The following is a 24,864-nucleotide window of genomic DNA, read 5'->3' on the forward strand; positions in this document are numbered from 1 at the left end:
TCTTTGAAACTTGTCTCTCTGAGGTATTTAGCCTGTATTTCTAATTTAAAAGTCTGGTTTTGAAAAACTAGCCCAGTGTGTGGAGATTTTTAGTGTCTAATTCAAGGAGGTGATGGGGTTTATACTCTGGGTAACTCTCACGGGTTTCTGTCAGGAATTTTGCTGAATCCTGATGATTTCCTTCCCTGAGTCTCCTTTCTAGAGAAGCCTCACCTGGAGTTCAAGGTATTCAGGGTTGTCAGGAAAGGCAGGCCTTGCCACAACAGATTCCAGCCTTTCCAGCAGTTCAGAAGCTGCAGATTGATTTGAGAACTAGCTTAGCAATGCTTCCTCCCTGCAGTGCCTGGGGAGAGCTGAGCTGTGCCTGGGTCACTGAAAGAATTGTTGGTGTTATAAGCTCCAGCACACAGTACAAAGCAGGGGGAATTTTTTTTTTTTTTTTTTTTGCTGCTGGTGCATCACTTATTGATCTGTGGGAAGAAAAGGGCAAGGGTAGAGCAGGGCATTAGATCTGAGTCAGGGTTTGCAGAGAGATCGCGGAAGGGAAGATGTGGTGGGGTAGAGGCAGAGAGTGAGGCCCCAGGTCTTTGTTCCCAGGCACCGTCAGCACAGAGGCCAACCCTTCATGCTGAGCATTGCAGGTGGGTGCTGGATGTCCCGAGTCAGGGAACTGCCGATTTTGCTGTGGGTGTTTGTGCAGTGAAAGTGTGTGAGTGAGAGCTGAGTCTCAGCCCTGTCTTGTGCTGCACATGTCCCCAGCCCAGCTCCCTCCTTCCCCCGATACCCTGAGACCCAGTAACTTCCAGCAGAGATGCTGGGGAGGGGCTGGTGGTGCTGAGTTCCAGCTGGGCTGGGATCTGTTGGAGCCCTCCCTGGCACTTACCCACTTCAGTTGGCATGGGGGAAAAGTCAGTGCAGGGTCTCTGGGGCCATATCACCTGAGCCCTTCTCCTCCCACAGGGCTCTCTTCTTTCCCAGTTTCTCCATCTTGTCTCCTTCCCTCACCGTTCCACAAGCTCAGACCCTCAGCTTTCTGACATGGACTCTCACTCATCCAGTGGGGAGGGCTGGGGGCTTTACTCATCCTTGTCAGCTCTGCTAAAGCTGGTTGCTTCCAGAAGCAAACCATCACAGCCAGGAGGTGGGTTTGACAACACTGAGAGCAATATGTATTTCAAGGAGCACAGCTGGTGAGGCTGCTTCTCAGGCAGGCACTTTCCCTGGCTGTTCACTCAGGCATGTCCTGGGCATAGATTTTGTCCCACCTTTTCTTTTACTGTCTCACACACAGTGTGGGCTCAAGCATCCTCTGTCATGATCTCATTGAACAGTCCCTTTTTCTGAGCAGGTAACTCCTGACCTGCTCCTGGTCAATGCAAGAACTTGGCCTGCTCAGGGCAGGAATGCTCTCCTCAGAAGGGCAGCGTTTCTGAGAGCTGAGACCACTCACCCAGCACTGCGCTCAGCCTTCTCCCGGTTGGAGAAAGGACATCTGCCTTGATCTTTTGACAGAAACAATTTATTTCAAATCATGGCACTGGTTTTCCTTGTCAGAGCACAGAGGATCTCAGTTCTAAACAGCTATTCTGGTCATGTTGAGGAACCCCCGAGCACAGTAAAGCAGGATGTCAAAATGTGAGCAAAAGCACATGATGTTTGCATTCCAGCACGAGGAAGAGGCAGCTCCATGGGGCAAGGCAGCCCTGTGGTCAGAGGGAGTGCTCTTGGGACAAGTGGGTTTGTCCGGTCCTGAAGAACCCCGGTACCTTCTTCGAGGTTAGAGAGAGACAAAAATATACTATAAACAATGCTAAGAATATGGAATTTTTGTTTCTTTGCATATTTTTAAGCCGTATTTCCATTCAATCTCTTCTTCCACTTAGTGCAGAAATGCAGCTGTTTTATCACAGGCCTCCTTCCTGGTAAGTGGGGAAAGAAAGAGAAACAAACCTGTATGGAAAAATGGGAATAGGGGAGTCGGACATCCCTCACGAAGTTCCTGCTGAGGGGAATGGGGAATGTGCCCTCAATCCAGACTCCACTCTTCCTCCTATCACTCATCATGTCTGTGATTGGGCACATCCTCATCATTGTTTTGATGGTGTCAGAGCAGCATCTGCACACCCCCACGTACTTCTTCTGGGGCAATCTGCCCTCCTTGGAGACCTGCTACAGCTCCACCCTCCTGTCCCGGCTGCTGGCCAGCTTGCTGAATGGGGACGGGACCATTTCTGCTCACAGCTGTATGGCTCAGCTCCACTGCTCTGGCTGCTTTGCAACTGCCGAGTGTTACCTGCGGGCCATGATGGCCTATGATTGGGATCTGGGCACGTGCCAGCCCCTGCTCTATGCAGGCTTCATGACCTGGAAGGTCTGCCTTCAGCTGGAGGTTGCACCTTGGCTATGTTGGTGTGTGCGACAGTCCCAGTCTTCTTATCCCAGCTGAAGTTCTGTGGCCCCAGGGCAACTGGCCACTTGTTCTGTGACCTCTCTGCTGGAGATTGCCTGCAGTGGCACCAGCGTGGTCACACTCACATCCTTCATCCTGTCTTTCCTGAGCGTTGTCTTCCCCTTCCTGTTTGCTTTTGCATCCCATGTGTGCATCATAGCTGCCATCCTGAGGATCCCATCCAGCATGGGCAGCAGAAGGCCTTCTCCTCCCGCTCCCCTCCCCTCATTGTCATCTCTCTTTTCTCCTGCACCCTCCTCACTGTCTACCTGCTGCCCAGAACAGCCCCGCTGAGGCAGCTCAACAAAGTGCTCTCCCTCTTCTGCCACTGTCCTCACGCCCCTGGTCAATCCCCTCGTCTACAGCCTGCGGAACAGGGAGGTCAGGGAGGACCTGAGGAAAGCTCTCAGGAAAGACAAGGTCTGCACCCAGGTTGCACAATAATGTTCCACCTGCAGGGATAAATGCTTTCTGCTTCTGTTTTATCTCAGTAGGGAGGACATGGGCAGGCCTATGGTGTCCAATGCTGCAAACACTGTTTTAGGAGGGTGTGATATTGAGCATGCCTGTGGGATGGAAAAGGTTGGGGGGAAGACATTTCCTTTGAGAGAGTTCATAGAATCAGAATCAGAATAGGTTGGGTTGGAAGGGACCTTTAAAGGTCACCTATTGCAACCCCCCTGCAATGAACAGGGAGAGATTCAACTAGATCGATTTGTTTAGAGCCCTGTCCAACCTGACCTTGAATGTTTGCAGGGACGGGGCATCTACCACCTCTCTGGGCAATGTGTTCCAGTGTTTCACCACCTCATTGTAAAAGCTTTCTTCCTTATATCTAGTCGGAATCTACTCTCTTTAAGTTCAATACCGTTATCCCTTATCCCATTGCTACAGGCCTTTTTAGATAGTCTGTCCCCGTCTTTCCTATAAGACCCCAAGAAGTACTGAAAGTCTGCAATAAGGCCCATGGCCTCTCTGGGCACACTCCAGAATCCCAGGGGAGGGTGACAGAGCAGACAGGAGCACTTGCAATGAGCCTGTCCAAGGCGGCCGAGATGGAGCTCACTGGGAAGGTGGGGTTGTTCCTGCAGTCACACACAGAAGTGTCAGGGCTCTGTCAGGTGCCCACAGCTGAGCTGGCCTCAGGCACTCCTCTTACACACAGGGCTGTTCAGAGACACGAGTCCTTCCCTTGCACACTCAGAGGCAGTGCACTGCAGGAGCCATAGTGTCTCTCTGAACTCCTGCTGCCACCCCCAGAGGCTGGGAGGCACCTCAGCCCTGCGGTGCTCGCCCTGCTCTGCACCCGTGGGAGATGCCCCGAGGCACGAGGAATGGACACAGGGACCGGGTTCAGGGAAGCACCTCCCAGTGCTGCATTCAGGGGGTTTCCCAGGGGACGTCAGTCTTTACGTGAAGTGACCCCAAGAGATGGTCTGTGCCACAGACCTTCATGGCAACCCCAGGAATAGCTGGTGGATTTTGTGCTCACTCAGGTTCATCTCACAATGCACACATGATGTGCAGGTTTATGCTTTGTCTGTACAATGCAAACATGGACTTCTGACCTAGTCCTTTGTTGTCCTTCTGTGGAAGTATGAAAAACCTACCTGATCTGAAGTAAGAGGTCCATGCTGGAAATGGTGGTTGTTATTGGCTGGTCTGTGGCAATTGCCCTGGGGCTGCTTCCCCAGGGGTGTCCAGCACACACGGGCACAGTCCAGCCCATGCTTTCCTGGTCCTTCAGGTCTCTTACAAGAGCCTGGCTGTACAAGGACACTGCTGTTTGCCCCCACCCTACACATGCACACACTTCCACTCTTCAGTGGTGGTTTCTCTCCTGGGCAATTTTCTGGGCATGGTCTTGAGAGCAACTCTGGAAGAAGACCTAAGCCTTCATGCACTGCCCAGAGAAGATCCCCTTGTCTGATGGAAATGCTGTCATGAAGGCCAGCTCTGTCACAGAAGTGCCCACTGCCTGTCCCTGCCTGCAGTTAAAGGACTGCCACACCGTGGGACAGTGACCACAGCACAAAACCACTCACATCTTAGACCAGTACAAGGGCTGACCTGGTAGGACCGGAGAATGACTTGGAGGAAGGATCTCAAAGCATGTCTCTACAGTGTCCTTTATTTTGTTTAACCACAATGAGATCATGGATCCTCATTTACACAGTCTCTGGTTCACACAAAAGATTGATAGATACATAATGAGAACAGGGAAAAATAATGACACATTTTAGCAGAGAACATAACGTAAAGTAAAACAAAGAAAACAAAAAAAATCAACTCCAAAAGACCCAACAAAAACCTACAGACTGAGATCCTGTATGTAATCAGTTACACTTAGAGTTGTTTACAGAAGACACATATTTTATTGTTTCTGAAATTCATCCTGTTACCAGTTTCCTCAGGGCATCTTTGATCTCCTGGTTCCTCATGCTGTAGATGAGGGGGTTCACTGCTGGAGGCACCACTGAGTACAGAAATGACACCACCAGGTCCAGGGATGGGGAGGAGATGGAGGGGGGCTTCAGGTAGGCAAAAAATGAAGTGCTGATAAAGAGGGAGAGCACAGCCAGGTGAGGCAGGCACGTGGAAAAGGCTTTGTGTCGTCCCTGCTCAGAGGGGATCCTCAGCACAGCCCTGAAGATCTGCACATAGGACAGCACAATGAAAACAAAACACCCAAAAGCTAAACAGACACTAAGTACAAGAATCCCAGCTTCCCTGAGGTAGGAACCTGAGCAGGCAAGCTTGAGGATCTGGGGGATTTCACAGAAGAACTGGTCCACAACATTGCCTCCACAGAGGGGTAGGGAAAATGTGTTGGCAGTGTGCAGGAGAGAATTTAGCAACCCAGTGCCCCAGGCAGCTGCTGCCATGTGGACACAAGCTCTGCTGCCCAGGAGGGTCCTGTAGTGCAGGGGTTGGCAGATGGCAACGTAGCGGTCATAGGCCATGATGGTGAGAAGAGAAAACTCTGCTGTTATCAAGAAGAGAAAGAAAAAGAGCTGTGCAGCACATCCCAAGTAGGAGATGTCCCTGGTGTCCCAGAGGGAATTGGCCATGGTTTTGGGGACAGTGGTGGAGATGGAGCCCAGGTCGAGGAGGGAGAGGTTGAGGAGGAAGAAGTTCATGGGGGTGTGGAGGTGGTGGTCGCAGGCGATGGCGGTGATGATGAGGCCGTTGCCCAGGAGGGCAGCCAGGTAGATGCCCAGGAAGAGCCAGAAGTGCAGGAGCTGCAGCTCCCGTCTGTCTGCAAATGCCAGGAGGAGAAATTCGGTGATGGAGCTACCATTAAAAATTTGCTTCCACTGGTCATTGAGCACTGTCCAAGGAGGAAAAGTCATTGAAAAGATAGTGTAGACTTCTCTGAGATAGAATCTACTCTGTATTTCTCAGTGACTGCCTTTCCCTTTTAACCAAGTTCTTTGGCCAGTCCATCCTGTGAGCTCAGGTTGATGTTGGCTGAGGGTGCCCCATGGAGCAGGGGCTCTGCTGTGAGCTCTGGAGGAGTCAAATCTGCTGGACAGCTATTGATAAATCAGAACACGGATAATCATACATTAAATCCACTTGTATTATCAAAGAGATTTACAGTACTATTTCTCCCAATTCACCTGACTGCAGGGTGGAAACATGGGGATTTATTTTTTTGAGTGTTCTAGTTGCACCACTGCAACTGAGGAGTGGTTTTAAGGCAGAAATTCTTGGCATTTCTGCTGCACCTCCCAGTGAAACATTGTGGGTCCTGAGGCCAAGGGCCTGTCCTGCAGTTCAGAGTGAGGAGAGTCGCTCTGTCCAACAGCCCTGGTCTCATCTGCCCTGTGCTGGCACCGCTTGATGATAGACACCACTGGATGATGATAGACACAGCTGTTCCCCACAGAAACAGGGCACTGGCTGGGACTAGAGGAATCCAGTCTCCAAGCACAGCTCTCCAAATCCCTCAGCCCCTCTCATCACACCTGAAGAGGATCTCAGCTCTCCCCTCCCAGCCAGGGACACAGAGGGCTCATTGCAGCTGCCTGTGTGCAGACGTCCAGCAGCATTTCCATGGCCTTAGCACTGAGGTGTTTCCTCCCTGGGGCTGCTGGATAACACAGAGATGCCCCAGGAAAGCTGTTCCCACCTGGAGAGAAACCTGCAGCCCAGCACGAGCCCCTCAGAGCAAGAGTTGAATGTCCTAAAGAGTAAATGTCCTGAATGGAATATTGTGTCCTTTGTTTTGCCCTGAGCCCACAGATTATGAGGGGACTTTACTCCCATGGACATATCTGCACAGTAGGACCCACAGGGTTGGGCTCTGAACTGCAGCTTAAGCCCAGCCCCCCATCCCAGCAAGTCCAGGCATGACAGTAAGGGGAGCAGATACAGGAGGGGGAAAATGGACAAATACTACAGAGCTAGTGCTGCTGGAGGCAGAAAGGGACAGGCAGTTAGGTATTTGCTAAGTTTTCCCCTTCAGAGCTGAGGCTACTGGGAAGGTGCCCCATGGCCTTCAGGGAAGAGACTGTGTTGAGTGGGAGGGGACAGCAAGGGGTTGCTCCATGGAAGACATCTGAACTGCAGGACATGGCAGTGAGGTGCCCAAATCCCCCCTCTCACCGCATTCCTGACAGCAACACCCTCTCCCTCCCTGCCTATGTCTCTGGTACCTGGGTCTGTCCCTGATGAGACCTACTTTTTTGTCCCCTTATCTCCTCCCTGTTGGTGTTGCCAGCCCCCATCCCACCCTCTGTGTGCTCAACTCTGCCCTGCAGACCCCTCCTGGCAGCAGGACATTGCTCAGGGGCAGTTCCATGTGTGCAGGGTCTCAGGAGTGGCTCAGAGAAGTGTTAAGGATAACTGAGATTTAAGCGCCTTCACTAGAGTGGAAAAATATCCTATCAGTGCCCAACCAGCCAAACAAGAAAGGAAATCTCAAAGAAAGGGTCCTTGCATTACAAGTAAAAGCAGACTTGAGATCCTTCTTCAGAAGGACCCTCTGCAAAAGTCCCCAGAGTGCTTTGGAGCTGTGAGCAGCATTGTCATTTCTGTGATGGTGGTCTCTCCTTCCCCCCACAGCTTCTCCCCACAGCGCCGTGGGGAGCTCCCCGGGCAGGCTGAGTGCTGACCCTGGCAGGCGGCAGAGTCCCTGCCCCAGCACACAGCCCCCTGGGGTGCAGGGACCCTGCTGGGAAGGACAGCCCTGGGCACCCCTGCCTGCACACCCGGCTGCACACCCCTGCAGCCGGCCCTGCCAGAAGGCAGCCCTCATGCCCTGGCCCTCACAGGGGGCACCAGGGAAGCCCAGCTCAGGAGCAGCTCCTCCTCCTCCTCCTTTAGGCAGGAGGCAGATTCTTGGCAGCTCTGCGCCTTCCCCAGATCCCTCCCCGAGCTGCAGCTGCATTGCCCTGCACCCCCAGACTTACTGTGGCCAGGGCCCTGACGCTTTCTCCTCCTCGGAGCTCTCAGCAGCCTCCCAGCCCAGGCTGCCTTGAAGCTGTGTGTGCCTCGCTGCTCTGCCCTGGGTGCCTGCAGGCAGTGCCCTCAGCCCTGCTGCGCTTTGCAGAGGAGCTGCTCCTGGGCAGAGCTGTCTCTCTGCAGCGCTGCCCACTTGCCAGGAGCTCCCTCCGGCCCAGGAGCCCGGCCCAGCTCAGCACCACAGCAACAGCCCAAGGCACTTTAATGACCCCTCAGGAGGGTTTGGTGCCAAGTCCGTCAACCTCAGGCACTGAGAAGAACCTGAAGAAACCTCTGAAGAAGTCAGAGTTATTTTCAAACTCCAAGATTTCCTGGAGTGTTAATGGCTCCCACTGAGGGACACTGTTGACAAAGCCTCCTCAGGGTCCTGTTAGAGCAGAAATCTGGAGGCAGTGATGAGAAGTTGGGAACTAAAAGGGAAAGGTGGCTCTGATGCTGAGTAAACCTGAATGTGTTGCATTAAGGCAAAGTTCCAAGTCCTCAGCCCATTAACCAAATGGCCAAGCCACGACCCCCAGCCCCTGGGAAGGGAGATCCTGTCCCTCCCACATTCCTCAGGGCTCTTCCTGGGGTAGGGGGTATGGAGATGTGCACCTCCCAGGCTCCTGAGGATGCACAAGGAGGCCATGAGGCCCCTGTGCTGCAAGGGACTGTGCCTCCTCACAGGCATCAGTGTCAGGGACAGCATCCATAGCCAAAATCGTGATGGGGTTGACTTTATTGGGGTCTTTCAGCTTTCCCACAGCCCTCTGTCATCTCCACCACAGGCTGTCCTATGGGGTTGCATGCCCTGCGCCTCTTTCCCTGCAGGCTGTCCTCATCCCCCCGGCTGTCTCACCTCGCTCCCCCTGAGCATCTTCCTTTCTTTCCTGATCTCTCACCATCCTCCCTGGATCTTCCTTGAAAAACAAAGTCTTGTTCTGATCTGTACTCCTCCTGGCTCATGTGTTGCACCACAGCATTTATCCTGTTGTCCAGTCTGGACTTCCCCAGCTGCACAGTATGACATTATTTCTTTCTCATGCTGTTTTCCACTGTGAAGAAAAAGTCCACCGTCTCTCAAACCACCCTTCAAGGGTTCTTGGGCTACTCCTAGACTGTCCCAAGTCTCCACAACACTTAGTCCAGAATGTTTATATCTAAGCACATTGCACATGGGCTTGAGTCCTCTAAACCCCATCTTGGGGTGATGTCTGGGTACTCTCAAAGGTGTTTGGAGATGAAAACATAGTGGTTACAGGTCAAGAAAGATGGAGTGATACTTCTCACCAGGATCTGTATTGGAAGGGCAAGTGGCAATGGTGTTAAAATGAAAGAGGGTAGATTTAGATTTGAAATAAGGAAGAAATGTTTTACGATGAGGATGCTGAGATACTGGAACAGGTTGCCTAGAGCAGTTCCAGGGAGGGGCAATCCACCACTTCTCTGGGCAACCTCTTCCACTGTTTCACCATCCTCATACTAAAGAATTTCCTCCTTTTATCTAAGCTAAATCTACCCTCTTTCAGTTTAAACCCATTACCCTTTGTCCTATCCCTGCAATCCCTGATAAATAGTCTCTCCCCATCTTTCCTGTAGCCCTGTTTAAGTCCTGGAAGGCCACTAGAATTTCTCCCTTGGAGCCTTCTCTTCTTCAGTCTGAACAAAACAAACTCTCTCAGCCTGTTCTCACAAGGGAGGTGTTCCAGCCCCCCAGTCATCTTCACGGCCTCCTCTGGACCTGCTTGAGCATGTCCATGTCCTTTTTATGTTTGGATCATGAGAGCTGGAAACCAGACTACAGTGCCGGTCTCATGAGAGCAGAGCAGAATGGGAGAATCCCCCACCTTGACCTGCTGGCCACACTTCTCTTGATGCAGCCCAGGACACGGTTGGTTTTCTGGCCTGCGAGTGCACAGTGCTGGCTCACAATCAGTTTTCCATGAACTACCAACCCCAAGTCCTTCTCCGCAGGGCTGCTCTCAATCCACTCCTTGCCCAGCATCTATTTGTATGTGAGGTTGTCCCAAGCCATGGGTAGGACCTTCAACTTGGCCTTGTTGAACTTCATGAGGTTTGTATGGGCCCACTTCTCCAGCCTGTCCAGGTTCCTCTGGATGGCATCCTTTCCCTCCAGCATGTCACCACACCACACAGTTTGGTGTCATCTGTGAACTTGCTGAGGATGCACTCGATCCTGCTGTCCATGACGGCAACACAGATGTCAATCAATACCAGACCCAAATCCAACCCCTGAGGAATTCCCCTCATCTCTGTTCTCCAATTGGTTGTTGAGCCTGTGACCTCAGCACTTTGAGTTTGATCCCCCCAACCAATTCTTTATCCACCGAGTGGTCTATCCGCCAAATCACCGTCTCTCCAACTCTAGACGAGAATGTCATGCGGGACCGTGTCAAGTGCTTTGCACAAGTCCACGTAGATTACATCAGTTGCTCTTCCAACTGTTCTTTGGTGAGGCCAGCAACAGGCAAGACCAGTGTGTGTGCATGTCATGTTGGTGTGTCTGCCAGTGGGTGTAACTCATGGTCTGAGCCTGGTCGGCAGCCAAACACCACACAGCTCCCACCTGGGAATGGGGAAGGAAGCAGAGGGGTAAAGGGAGACTCACGGGTTGAGATAGAAACAGTTGAATAATGGTGATAAAATAATACAGTGGCAGTATGAACGGATAATGTAAAATGCAATTGCTCACTAACCGCCGACTGACACCCAGCCGGCTCCCGGCCAGCGATCCTGAAACACAAAGATGCCGCGACCACAATCCCAAAAGTGAGAGTGTGCCCCTTCCCGCCCACCCCTCCTTTATATGGTGAGCGTAACTTCACATGACATGGAATATTGGCCAATCCAGGCCCGCTGCTCCAGCTCTGTTTCCTCTCTGCTTCTTGTGAGCCTGTGCACAGGCAGGACACGGGGAGCTGGAGAGTCCCTGAAATCTCCGTGTGCATCAGCACTCCTCCAGCTACCAAAAAGGAACATGAACTCTATTCCAGTCTGAACCAGGACCGTGTCCACCCCTTGTTCCATATCCTTTGCATTATCCTCAGGTTCCATATTTCCTAATACAGTCTAATAAATTACTGTCCTCTTCCCTGGTCTTAGGCATGTGCACACAGATATAATTCCCTTAGCCCATGGGCCATCTTAAGCCCATACGTGGAATTACCTTTGCCCAAGGACCTGGGTGCACTTGGTCCTTGCAGTCTATATACTGCAGAATGTATCGTGAGTTCATTTGGTCCATAGCTTCAGGTTCCATCTGTCCTAACAGTCTCTTAAGGCAGGAGGAGGGATTCTCAGTTGGTAGGGCACAGGTGTCCTTGGGCCTGGCAGGAGGATGGCATGCAGTCTCTGTTGCAGCTGGAGCTGGTGGCTGATGCATCTGACGCTGTCTATATTCAGTCTGCAGCAGGCGCTGGGTATCAGTTGCTGAAACCAATCGTGACTTTATTGAAGCTCGTGTTTTTCTTCATGAATATGATGCCATTAGCATAATATGTGTCAACCATAGCAATGCATTTATAGGGTTGTTTGGTGATTAATGTAATACAGTTTATTGGCTATTTTCACCTAACATTAAGTCCCCTTGAGGCACACATCGGACTTCCCCGTCCTTCTGCATTGCCCACCAAGTGCACCCAGGTCCTTTGGCAAAGGAAATCCCACATATGGGCTTACCTTTACCTGAAGTAGGAATAACCCAAATAGTCTTCCCCAGCATGTTCTTAAGGTGCACTACTGGGACTCTATCTCCATCTGCAGTATGTAGAATTTTGACTGGGCAGGGCCATCCTGGTTGGTAGATGCTCTAGTTTTGACTAACCAGGTGGGCTTTGCTAAATGTCTGTCCCAGTGTTTAAAAGTTCCTCTTCTCATTGATCTCAGCGTGGTCTTTAGTAGCCCATTGTACCACTCAATTTTCCCAGAGGCTGGTGCATGGTAGGGGATATGATATACCCCCTCAATGCCATGTTCTTTTGTCCAGGTGTTTATGAGATTATTTAAAAAATGAGTGCCATTATCTGACTCAATTCTTTCTGGGGTACCATGTTGCCACAGGACTTGTTTTTCAAGGCCCAGAATAGTGTTCCGGGCAGTGGCATGGGACACGGCCTATGTTTCCACCCACCCGGTAGTTGCTTCCACCATTGTGAGCACATAAAGTTTGACATGCCAAGTATTGTGGAAGCACAATGTAATCACTCTGCCAGGCCTCCCCATATCTATATTTTAACCATAGCCCTCGATACCAAAGAGGTTTTAACCTCTTGGCTTGCCTGATTGCATCATGTGTATCACATTCATGGATAACCTGTGTGACAGTTGTCGTGGTTTAAACCTGGTCAGCAGCTAAACGCCACGCAGCTGCTCACCCACCCTCCCCTCCACTTGGGAATGGGGAGGGAATCAGAGGGCAAAGGGAGACTCATGGGTTGAGATAAAAACAGTTTAATAACAGTAACAGAATAATATGGTGACATGATGAATGGGTAACGTACAATACAGCTGCTCACCACCCGTCAACCGACACCCACCTGCTCCCGGCCAGCGATCCCAAACACAAAGACCCTGTGGCAACACTCCCGGAAGTGAGAGCCCCTTCTGACCCACTCCTTCCTTTATATAGTGAGCGTAATGACATGGAATATTGGCCAATCGGGGCCCAGCACTCCAGCTGTGCTCCCCCCACCCCCGCACACAGGCAAGGGCTCTCGGACCTGGAGAGCCTCTGGGGCCTCAGTGTGCTGCAGCACTCCTCCCGCTGCCAAAATGAACAGGAACTCTATTCCAGCCCGAACCAGGACAGGGGCCCTGTGTGTAACTGCGTGTCTGTGTGCCTGTATGCCTGCATGAGAGAAGTGAAACGCAGCACAGCTGCCAAGTGAGTGCGGAGTTCTGATCCCTGCTTCCATGTCCTCCACGAGGAGAGTGGCCGGAGGCGAGAGAAGCGAACAAAGTGTATGTCAGATTTTAAAACAGGATTGTTTGAGCCTGTGGTTAACTTTTGGTGTCCCATACACAGACCCGAGGATTTTTCTTGTAATCCAATCTTTGTTTTGGAATGCTTTGGTTGTGGACAAGACGTCTGGGTGGAATTTGGAGACGATTTCTGGTGTAGTAAATGTCAAGGGAAGTGGTCTGACTGGGACAGAATTGAGCGCTCGGGTCAGCTTAAAAGAACTTATTGTGGGAACCTAGGAAACTTACAGAGGCAATAGAAGCAGAATGTGGATAAGCCCTCCCGGCTAACAATATGGGAGGGAAACAGAGTGGGGGTATAGTGAAAAAGATCCCTCTGGGCTGCATCTTAGCCCATTGGAAGGAAATTGGAGGCACACCAGGTGGAAGTGTGAATAAAAGGACATTAACTAAATACTGTATCCAGTGGTGGCCCCTGTATAAATTAGATGACAGGGGGAAATGGCCCTTTAATGGAACCTTGAATTATAATACTTTGTTGCAACTGATGTTGGTTTTGAGGAGAGAAGGAAAGTGGGATGAGGTCAGGTCTCATATGCAGACACTCCGAAATCACCCTGAGTATCAAACTGATTGTGGATTAAAGAGCCCACAAGACCCAATGGTTTTGGCTCTAGAAAAGGAAAATATGAAAGAAGGATACTCCAGGACAAAATATTTAACCAGTCCCATGCCCCAAATGGTGTTTTGAGGTCACCATGGAAAAGGGTAAGACAGGGAGCTTATAACCCGCTTATAGAGAAACCGTTAGGGTTTCATAGCTTCACACAGTGGTTCTTACCCTGGTTTGGAGTTCGTGAGATTGAAAAAGCCATGGTAAATATTTTGGCAGAAATGGAAATAATAGCAAACGCAACTACTGATGCCCTTTTATGTTTAGACCAGGAGGTAAAATCCCTGAAGGGAGTAGACTTTCAAAACAGAACGGCTCTAGATATAATCACAGCTCACATGGGAAGGGTGTGCACCTTGATCAATACAAGCTGTTGTATTTATGTAGATGAATCAAGTAGAACAGAGATTGACCTTCAGAAGATTTGGGAACACTCAAAAGTCTTACATCGGGTATCCCTGGATGATACCTCGTATGGGTTTTCTAACCTCTGGGAAAAGCTCACCTCTTGGCTACCTAATGTCGCAAAGCTTAAGTAGCTTTTTGTTGCAGTTATCGTGATTATTGTATTAGGATTATTGGTCTGTTGTGTGTTGCAATGATTTATGTGGATGGATAAACAAACTGGGAATACCGATGAGGAGTGGAAGAAACACAAATTACAGCAAAACATTGAAAATGGCAAGTATTTTGCTAAAAGGAATGGTGCCATATAGCAAAAGAATTTGCAAGGGTAAAAAAAAAAGGGGGGGACTTGATATAGAAAATAAACGCTTAGCAAAATAACTAGCAAGATAATGGGATACTTGGTTGCAAAAGACCTTGAAAGATAACAGGAAACGTCTTTACAAGAGGCCTCCATAGATAACAGGATATCCATCTGTTAATTAAGGCGTCTGCAAGAAGGAGCCATCTGGCTGGAGCCAGTTCTGCAGTTACTGGCTGAGGTAACTCAGCATTCTGGGACAAAGCTTGAGAGTACATGGTGAAGAAGACCACGAGCCTTCCTCCAAAAGACCCCGGCCCACGACCACCGGATGGCAGTACGCATGTGGCAAGAGGAGGAGACTTAGGATAATGAATTCCCGGAAATAATTACAATAATCACACCTATTCTTAGAACTAATTGTAATAACCCAGCCTATACTAACGAATATGCATGTTTCTGTATCATAAATGATGCCTGCTTCATGATACGGTGTACAAGCTTGGAGGAGAGATCGCCCTTGTTCAATCACTGCAATAAACATACCTGCTTTATAACTCTTTGTGAATTGTAAAGTGTGTTTCCACATGTCAGAAAACAGCATGAGAAAGACATAGCAGAACAAAGTACAGCAGGGGAGGTAGAGAATGGAGACAAAGAGAAAGAAATGTCACCACAAGGGCAGTGCTGTGCTGCAACAAGTCTCCCAGAGGGAGTCTGGAAGAGCCCACAGCTCTGTGTTTCAAGGAACAACCAGGAGGATGGATAGATACTCAGCATTTGTGCGGCCTCACCTTCGACACTGTGTGCAGTTCTGTGCTGCACAGTTTGAGAAGAACGTGAAGGTCCTCGAATGCATCCAGAGGAGGGCAACAAAGCCGGTGACAGAGCTGGAAGGAATGTGCTATGAGGAATGACTGAGGACTTTTGGTTTGCCTAGTTTGGAGAGGAGGAGGCTGAGGAGTGACCTCATTGCTCTCTGCAGCTTCCTGAGGGAGGGACACGGAGTGGGAGGTGCTGATCTCTTCTCCCTGGTATCCAGTGATAGGACATGTGGGAACTGGTTTAACGCTGTGCCAGGGGAGATTTAGACTGGACATGAGGAAGCATTTGTTTTACCAAGTGGGTGGACAAACACTGGAACAGGCTTCCCAGAGAGGTGGTCGATGCCCCAGGGTGGTCAGTGTTTAAGAGGCATTTGGACAATGCCATTCATGCCATGCTGTAACTTGGTCAGCCCTGAATGGGTCGGGCAGTTGGACTAGATGATGGTTGCAGGTCCCTCCCAACTGAAATAGCCTCGTCTATTCTATTCTCTACCAGTGAGGGCAGTGAGATGCTCAGGTGAGAGGGAGGTGGGGAAGAAAGGCTGATGTTGAGAGTCTGTAGGGAAAGAGCTGCAGGTGTGGGACACTGAGGACAGCCTGTGGGAAAGACAACTGAAGGCTAAGAGCCCCCAGCAGAGCCAAGGTCTTTTCCTCCTTGCCTATGACTGTTGCCTCCATAACTAAGGCCTACCTGGACAAACGGTAACCTTATGGTACCAGGACCTTAACGCCCCTCGGCCCCACCCCAGAGAGACCCATATTTGTCACTATAGTCCTGTCCTTGACACCGCAAATTCCCATATGACACTGTCCCAGGAAGAGCCCTGGGCAATGTGTGAGGGACAGGATTTCCCTTCCCAGGGGCTGGGGATCAGGCTTTGGCCCTATGGCCTAAACACGTTAAGGTACAGTAAGCACCAGAACCACCTTAACATTGTGTTTGTTTGCCTCGCATTGACACCTCCAACTTCCTGCTCTAACCAGCCCCTGAGGAGGCTTTGTTGCTGATGGCCCTCACTGGGACCCATTAACACTCCTTGAAACCTTAGGGGTTGCTTCTGATGTTGACTTCTTCAGCCCTTCGCTCAGGCTCTTCTTGGTGTCTGAAGCTCATGGTCTCAACATCACAGACACCATGGGGCTCATTCAAATGTAAAAAGCCATGTCTCCTGCAATTGTTTTCTTCAGTTATCAAGCCTTGGACAGATAACTGCAGAGGTCTCTGGAGTGTATGTAAAGGGGAACATTTGACTGAGCATTTCATACAGAAGTATTTCTTAGGTTTAAGTCTACTGTATTACTTTTTCTGTTTACAGAAGAAGTGATTGCAGCCTCCTCTGATCTTGATGCAGAGGGTCTCCTAGTGCTGTCAAGATGGGTAGGGCCAGCTCCTCCTGAAGGTCAGACACTGCATGGACAGCCTGATTCCTCACCTCCCCAGCCCTGCCACTTCTCTCATCGTCCCCCTGGCACTTGCAGCACAACTCCTTCCATCAGACTTCTCCACCCAGGCCCGCAGCTGGATGTTACAGCTCCACTGCACCAGCTCCCACTGGCTTTCCTCAGAGACCTGGCTGCACACGGGCACAGCAGAATTTACCTTCATTGCAAACCAACAGATGGAAAATATAGTAAAAAGGAAAGGTCTTGGTGGGTTGGAGAGGAGGCAGCCGCGTGCCCTGGCAGCAAGGGAGGCCAGCTGCACCCAGGCCTTTGTGGCCAGCAGGACGGCCAGGAGATCAAGAGAGGGGCTTGTCCAGGTTACTGTGTCCGGATTGCAATCCCCAGTACAGGAAGGATGTTGACAAGCTGGAGGGGGTTCAGTGAATGTCCCCCAAGACAGGCTGGGGCTGGAACACTTTGCCTGTGAGGAGAGGCTGAGGGAGCTGGGCTTGTGCAGCCTGGAGAAGGGAAGGCTGAGGGGCACCACCCTGCAGCCTCTCCGCACCAATGAGGAGGTCCTGAAGAATACAGAATGGGGTTCTCCACCATGGAGCATGTTAAGAGGCTGAAAGAGGAGGGTTGGGTGAAACAGGGGATGTTCACCCTGGAGATAAGGAAAAGATTTTGGAGCAGTCTCAGGGCTAGTCCTGAGTAGGGTGGCCATGAGCCCTGCCTGCCCTCCTGTCTGCCATGGCTGCTCAGGTCACAAGAACAGAGGTGCCCCCAGAATCAGAACACAGGTGGGCCTCTTCCACCTGCCTCAGCCCTCCCCTCCCCAAGGAGGTCATTTCTGTTGGGTGGCTTCTCAGATGTACTGGATGACCTCAGAATGCCTGCTGGCCAGCATGTCTCCTGAGGGCCAGTCAGGCTGCTGCAGTGGAAGCCACCTCATCATCATCACCATTCGTGCCACCTGCCCTTGGTCTGTCTCTCCCCTGCCTCTCTGTCCCTAGCTTGTCTCTGCTGGGATGAGTGGTTTTGTGATGCACGTGTTGGCCCCAAATTGCTGGAGCCATCTGCTGTCCAATCAGGCTCCTGTAACAGTCGTGGCCTCACAATCACCACCACAATTGGTGTTGCCTTTGCCCATCTTTCCCCACCCACTCCCTTGACTCCTCATCTCTGCTGCAGCCCAAGCTCAACAGCCAAACCCAGCCCCTTTCCTGGCCTTTCTCTCTCCCCTTTCCCATGGCAGGACAGAACCACCCTGGGTGTGGTGTGTTTTGGCTTTGCATTTATTGTGACTTACGCTTGTGATTATATGTTCCTGTTTTACGAACTGAGCTGCTGTTCCAAACTTCTCTATCTCAATTTCTAAAATCTGTAGTTCTCTTTCTACATCTTGTACCTGGCCAATACCTAACTGCAGTTATTTAATCTGTAACCAGGGTCTGTGTCAGTGGACCATAAGAGCATCCTCATTTGTGATTAAGTCTGCTCTCTTATTTTGGGAAATTACTCCTTCAATTTCTTCATATCTTTTTGCATGTTCTTTAGCATCCGTTCCTCTCAGGAGAAATCTATTTCTGAATGCACCAGCTCAAGACAAGTTTCTCTATTGTTGGGGTAAGTGGAGAAGTTTGAGGAGGCCCTGGTCCAGGATTCTTTTTCCTGGGAGAGGGGCTGGCACAGAGGGGCTTGCTGGCAGGGGACAATAAAGATGCCTGGGAGACTGGAGCAAGGGACACAGGGAGACACTGGCCTCCGTCTCCTCATGCCATGGCTGGCCCTCAGCCCTGGGGCTGATGGGGAGGCTGAGACACCTCTCCTTCCTTCCTTCACTCCCCACACTTGGATGGGCCTCAGGAAACATCCAGGAGCCTGGAGGATGCACAAACCTCCTGGTCCAAGGGAGTGGGGCTATGTGTGACAGTGTGTGTGTGAAAGACATGAAGAAGATGTGAGGTGTCTGTGTGAAGATTCCTCAGCATCCCCTGAGGGGAAGGATCCCCATTCCCAGGCTATGGGGGTCAGGGCTTGATCATCCTGCGTGAGGAAACACATCAAGGGCTTTCACAGTTGCCTGAACATTTGATTTTCAGCCTGGCAGCAGTGCCTCTGCCTTCCTGCTTCGTCACCCCCAGAGACAGGAACCTTGTCTCCTCATTCCCTCCATGGGCTCTTCAGTGATGGACCTCGGTGGCCATCACTGACACCCTCAGGAACTTGGAGGGTTCCTGCTGACTCCGACTTCTCTAGAGGCTTGAGTCAATCCCTTTCCAGGATCTGCAGTTCAGCAACTTGACACCAGAGGGCTCGGAAGCAGCTAAAACGTCCTCAATAGCCAAGTATCTGAGTATCACTGAATTCCTCAGTTCCTATGTGGTGAATTTGAGTGGTTTCAGGAGTGTCGTCAAAGTGAAAAGCTTTCCGTATTAAATGTTAATAAGAAACAATCTCTTCTTTTTCCACTAGTTCCTATTTTCCTGCTTACACACTGAGGGACATCACCTAACTGCAATTGCTACTGATTCTAGACCATCTCCCGATTAAGTCTGAATATGGATGGAAGTCAAGACCCTGTATGTCAGACACTCTCTGGGCAGTGTTTGTCCCTACCTCCAACCCCACATGTCTCTCACCAGCCCCCTGCGACTTACAGCAATACAGCAACTTTGTTCTAATCTGAGATTTCTCCAGACAGTCTGTAGCTGCACGTTTCAGCCCATTCACACCAACTCCTACATGCTGTACTTGGGAAATGAGCTGCACACAGACACAGAAGAATGTTTCTTACTTGTTAAAAAAAAAAAAAAAAAAAAAAAAAAGAAAAAATGATACCCAGAACTCCTGTTCTGCATATGAAGTCCACCTAAACTGTTCTGAAGTCCACTTTCTACAGTGGAGATACCCTTACACCAAAGAAAAACATATTATTTGTCAAGCAGAGTGCCCAAGAGCCCCCATTGTACCCCCTGCCCCAGACGCTGTCCGCAATCACTCATGGTCACTCACACACTGAAGTTATAAGCTCCCTAAATTCACAGAGGGATGCAAAGAGTCAAAAGAAAGGAAATGCCCTCTTTTGAATAGCCATATCTGCACTCATCCCACTGTATGTGGGCTACAAGTACGTCTTCAAGTAGGCTCTGCAGCATCTGGACCCACTCATTTCTCATTCGCCTCCAACACGGGGCAGCTTGGGTGCAATTGTCCAGGCTTCCTCATCTACTCAAGGGACAGAAATTATCTGTCTTGACTGAGATGCTTTGGCTTCACCCTGCCTGTCCACCAGCTCCTGCTCCAGAAAGTCTCCCACCAGCCTGGGGGCACATTTCCCAGTCCCATGCCATGGCCTCATCTACCCTTGTGTATCTTGTGGGCAGTGGTCACCACTTTGTGGGCAACTGAATCAACCCTTGAATGAAGATGTTTGGCAAAAGTTGAACCATTTGCAGTGTTGACCTTGGTGTAATCCATATGGAAGAAGATTTCATTGCCAGAACTTTGACACTGTTCTGTTCATTCTCATTAATTTTTTTCACAGGCCATGGACAAAGACCAGCAAGCTGATAGTGCTTTCTCGCCCCCTATGTAAAGAGAGTTGGATACATCTGATTCCTTTTGACAGGTAATATTCGCATTTTTTCATATAGCCCCTGATTCGATTCTTCTCCACCATTGGCTGTTTTCCTCTAGAGTCCTGCCTTGAGGCACAATGGCTTAGGAGAACCTCTTGGTGAAATATGAGGCAAAGAGAACATAAAGTATCTCGGCTCTATTGCCACCAATCTTAAAAAATTTAGTTGCGACCAAGCATTATTCCTGTTTCTTCTTGCTACTGTTCCTGAAGTAATAAAATCTTATGATGAAGCCCGTGAATTCCCATTCAAGTTTCAACTGAATTTTGATACAGAAGACTGCGGTGCTTGGAGGATGCTGTCTTTGAAAACCAGGTACACTTGGCTTTGCTGCCCATCAGTGCTGCTGACCATGAGATCCCGGCTAAAACTCCCCATAATCAGCCAGATCTGCTTCACTGAGGACCAACATTTGCAGTCCTCTATTCCCCTTCCTCACTGCCCTCAGGAGCTCAGACTCCGTTATCACTGTCCCAACAGCCAGTCTTCACAGCCCTGACCAGCTCTTCCTTGCTTGCAATTATCAGCTCCAGGTTGGCCCATCTGGCAGCTGTGAAAACAAGCTGTCCCCAAACCGCCTGGACTGTTTGCATGCTGCTGTGTTCCAATTCCAGAAAATGCTGGGGCCATTAATGTCCCCAGTGAGGCCCAGGCTTCTCCAGCCAGAGACTTCCTTGGGGTGCTTTGGAAAGATTATGGCATTTTCTCCATTCATGTTAAAACCAGAGGCCCGCTCTTGTCCCAGCTGACGGCATGAGTGCACATTTGGGTCATAGCACCTCAGGGGTAGCACCAGGCCAAGCTCTGACTTGTCTCAGGGAAACCTGGAACCAAGTGTCCAAGACCCCATGCGTGCAAAGGCTTTTCTTCAGAGCAGAGACGGGCCAGAGCGGACGGTAATGGAAACATAAAGCCAAAACTGGAAGCCAAGAGATTGAGCAAACCCTCCTGTCCCCAAGTCCAGAGAGAAACTGGGCTGGGAAACACAGGCCTGGATAGAAAACTGTTTAAGGATTTCCCCTGGTTACATCCCGTTCAATATATGGCTGGGGTTTTCTTCATCCTGCTGTCTTATCTGCAGATCTTCAGGGTCGTGCTGAGGATCCCCTCTGAGCAGGGACAGCACAAAGCCTTTTCCATGTGCCTCCCTCACCTGGCCGTGCTCTCCCTGTTCATCCACACTGACATGTTTGCCTACCTGAAGGCCTCCTCTATGTTCTCCCCATCTCTGTCTCTGGTAGTTTCATTTCTGTAATAGGTGATGCTTTCAGCATTGAACCCCCTCTTCTATAGCATAAGGAACCAGGAACCCAAGGATGCCCTGAGGAAACCGATCGGAGGTTTTTCAGCAGCCATAGACTCTCAGCCTTTCTCTGCAAATGACCCCTACTATATATCATGACAGCCCAAGAATACCTTTGCTTCTCTATACATTTTAGTCCTCGTTTTTCCAGTTGCGATGATGTGTTCTTCAAAGAAATAGCATTATTCTTTCCCTCCTACTTCAGTATCCAACCATCTTGTGCAACCCAGAGACTTGGTTTCAATAACGAGCTCTCTGTGTATTTAAGCAGAATAAATGAACACACAACTTTTTGCCTTAAATCCATCCTGATCGGGGCAGGAATGAATGGGGAATGAAAACACCTTTCTGGCTGCACCAGCTCAGGGCAGGCCTCTCTGACAGCATGGCAGCAGAAGCTGCCTGAGAACCTCCAGGGCCAGGGATCTTGTGCAGGTCACGAGAGAGGGGATGGCATGGAGGGGCTGCAAAGCCCTCAGGATGTGCTGGAGAGGAGAGCAGGGGATGCTGGGTGACACTGACCTCCTTCTCCTTGTGCCAGTGATGCCTCCCATCTCCGGGGCTGACCCCTCCCTGCCCCCATGGAGCTGCTCTGCCTTTCAGAGGGGTGGAGGCCATGGTGGGAGTACCAGGAACCTGCCTTGGGACTAACCCAGACTGGGCTTTGCTGGGAAATGAGGTGGAGGAGGTCAGGGGAGGGGGAAATCTTGCAGAAGTTTGGCTTGAGTGGAAAGTAGCAGGAAGAGAAAAACAACAGAGTATAAGTTGTACTGCATGACCACGCGGGGTGAGGACACACCAGGGGATTTGTGGTGCAGAGCCAGGGCTTGTGGAAGGGATTGAAGGCATGCAAGTGCAGGAGAGAAGAGGCGGCTCTGTGCTCTTGTTGGCATGAACAGACCAGGCAGGTGGCCCAGGGCCTTCATCTCCCCCCAGCCTCTCTCACTGGCCATTTCCAGCACTGGCTGCTCACCCAAGCTTATGGGTGAGTCTTTCTGTGAGACCATCTCCATCCTCCTGCTGGTCTCAGGGCCTGTGTGGGGGGACCGGCCAGCCGTGCCCGGCCTCTCTCCTGCCCCAGACCCCAACATACCCTGGAGCAGGGCTGTCTGTAAAGACCAGCATGGGACACAGCTGGGTCTGGGCAGGGGTCAGATGCTGGAGGAGCCTCCAAACCATCATGGACTTGGGAGAAGGGGCAATGAAAACTGTATTGGGGATTGATCCAGAGAACCTTTCAACTATCACAAACCAAATGAAGGAGGTGATTGGGGAAATACAGCACAGATTGCTCAAGGGCAAATCATGCCAATATAACATCATCATCTTCTTCAACAAATAACATCTTCTAGTGACATGGGGAGATCAGTGATGTTGTTGTCCTGGACTTCAGCAAAGCATTCAACACCTTTTCCTACATCCTTCTCCTGGACAAAGTGGCAAGACAGAGATTGGGGGTTTGATGTGTGAGATGGGTAGGAAATTGTCTCACAGGCTGCACTCAGAGGGTGGTGATCAATGCTTTTACTTAGGCTGGAAGCCTGTAGCATGTTGGATCCCCCAGGAATTGGTACTGGGTCCCATGCTGTTCAACATCTTCATAAAAGTTCTGGATGTTGTGATTGAAATCACCCTCACCAAATTTGCTGATGCCATTAAGCTGGGTGGTGAGGTGGACATGCCAGAAGGGAGAGTCATCTTACAGAGAGACCTGCACAGGCTGGACGAATGGGCCAGCAAGAACAATATGAACTACGAGACAAAGACAAGTCAAAAGTCCTGCACCTGAGTCAGAGAAACCAAAGAGCCCAGTAGAGGCCAGCGGGTGTGTGGCTGGGGAGCAGCCTTGCTGAGAGGGACCTGGGGGTTCCTGGTGGACAGCAAGCTGAAGAGGCTCTGGCAGTGCCCCGCTGCAGCAACAACAGCAAATAGGCTCCTGGGCTGCATCCATAGGGGCGTTACGAGCAGGCACAGGGACATGATCATCCCACTCTGCTCAGGCTTTGTCAGGCTACAACTGGAGTGCTGTGTCCAGTTCTGGTCCCCACAATGGAAGAAATCCACAGGCAGACTGGAGACAGGCCAAAGGGCTAAGGACAGTCATTCGCTGGAAGGAACTCCCCAAGGGATGTGGTGGAGTCCCCACCACTGCAGGTTTTCAAGAAGCAATTGGACAGGGTGCTAGGTAGTCTCATGTAGGCTCCCTTTCTCAGAAAAGGTTGGACCTTTCCAAGCTGGGCTGCTCTATGATACAATGATTCTATGAATATCTCTTTGATCAGTTGAGGTCAGCTGTCCTGGCTGTGTCCCATCTACCCCCCACTTCTTGCCCACCTGCAGCTATTCACAGGAAGGAAAGAGTGAGAAATAGAAAACACCTTGATGCTGCACAACAATTGCTCCGCAATGACAACAACAATGCTGTGTTATCAATGCTGATTTAGACTCCAAGGAAAAAAAAAGCCACCATAAGGGCTGCGACAATTAAAGTTAACCCCATCCCAGCCAGTCCCAGCACACTTTAACCAAAACTGATACTACAGTGTACAGGTTGTCTGGCGAGTGACGAGTGGTGGGTAAATCACTCTCTTCACTCCTCTGGCAGGTGTCCTCTTTAAACACTCCAGGACACTGCTGGCTGCCTTTGCAACCAGGTCATACTGCATTGTGCTGATCGCTGCTGGATCATGTTTTGCTTTCTATTCCTGAGCACAACCAAAGACTTGTGCATAGAGCTGCTCCTCATCCAGGCAGGCCCCTTCTGCTGTCACTACAGGGTGTCATTCTCTCCTAGTGGCTAGACCTGGATGTTTTCCTTCTGTCTTGTGAAATTCCTGACAGGACAGTCCTCTCATCTGCCAGGTTTCATCAGAATGGCATCCCTAGGGCACAGGGATGGTCCTCTCAATTTACTGTCATTGACAAACACTGTCAGAATTGCCTCCTCTGGGTCATGGATAGAGTTGTTAAATTGCCCAGGTCCCAGGAGATTTCCCTGTGCTGCCCCACAATGCCCCAGTATCTCCCACTGGCCTCCAGGTCGAGTATGACCCCTTCACCACAGCTCTCTGAGCCTGAACCTCCAAGTGGTGTTTCACCTCTCTGTCTGTCGATCCACCCAGACTGTAATGGCCTAACGTGGGTATGAGAATATTGAGGGAGATCATGGCCAATGCCTTGCAGCATTGGAGGTACCTGACATCCACTATTCTTATGTCACACACAAAAACAGTTACTTCATCCTGCGGGCAATCAGGTTGGCAGGGCATGATTTACCCTTGGAAAGTCCCTGCCGACTGCATTTGGACATTTTCTTCTCTTTTAGGTGCCCAGGAACATCACCCAAGAGGACTCTAACTGACGGCACACTCCTCACCAAAGAGAGCTTGTACAGCCTGTGGTTCCCTGGGTGGCCCCTGTGGGCTCTTTCAAAGTTGGCTGCAACATTGGCTTGTCCTCTCCCACAAGAAGCCTCTACCAATCCCATGGCCTC

The 24,864-nt window shown here is 50.5% G+C and overlaps 1 protein-coding gene across 1 annotated transcript; it reads right to left on the reverse strand.

Annotated features, from left to right (window-relative positions):
* Window positions 1–458: 458 nt before the first annotated feature.
* On the reverse strand, window positions 459–7,065 carry LOC122153070 (olfactory receptor 14J1-like). Its single transcript, XM_042789183.1, has 4 exons — window positions 7,061–7,065; window positions 4,852–5,824; window positions 1,951–2,166; window positions 459–470 (listed from the first exon to the last, which is right to left on the reverse strand). Exons 1-4 carry the CDS (start codon window positions 7,063–7,065, stop codon window positions 459–461), a joined length of 1,206 nt encoding a protein of 401 aa, XP_042645117.1.
* Between the last annotated feature and the right edge of the window lie 17,799 nt (window positions 7,066–24,864).

This window comes from Tyto alba, unplaced genomic scaffold (assembly GCF_018691265.1).
Source record: "Tyto alba isolate M040663 unplaced genomic scaffold, T.alba_DEE_v4.0 Super-Scaffold_15, whole genome shotgun sequence".
NCBI lineage: Eukaryota > Metazoa > Chordata > Aves > Strigiformes > Tytonidae > Tyto > Tyto alba.

Excerpts from the sequence above, each read along its gene's own strand:
- LOC122153070 (XM_042789183.1), bottom strand. Across the intron at positions 2,167-4,851 it reads AAGATGCCCTGAGGAAACTG|GTCTCCAAGGAGGGCAGATT; the intron begins GTAACAGGATGA and ends GAGCTGTAGCAG.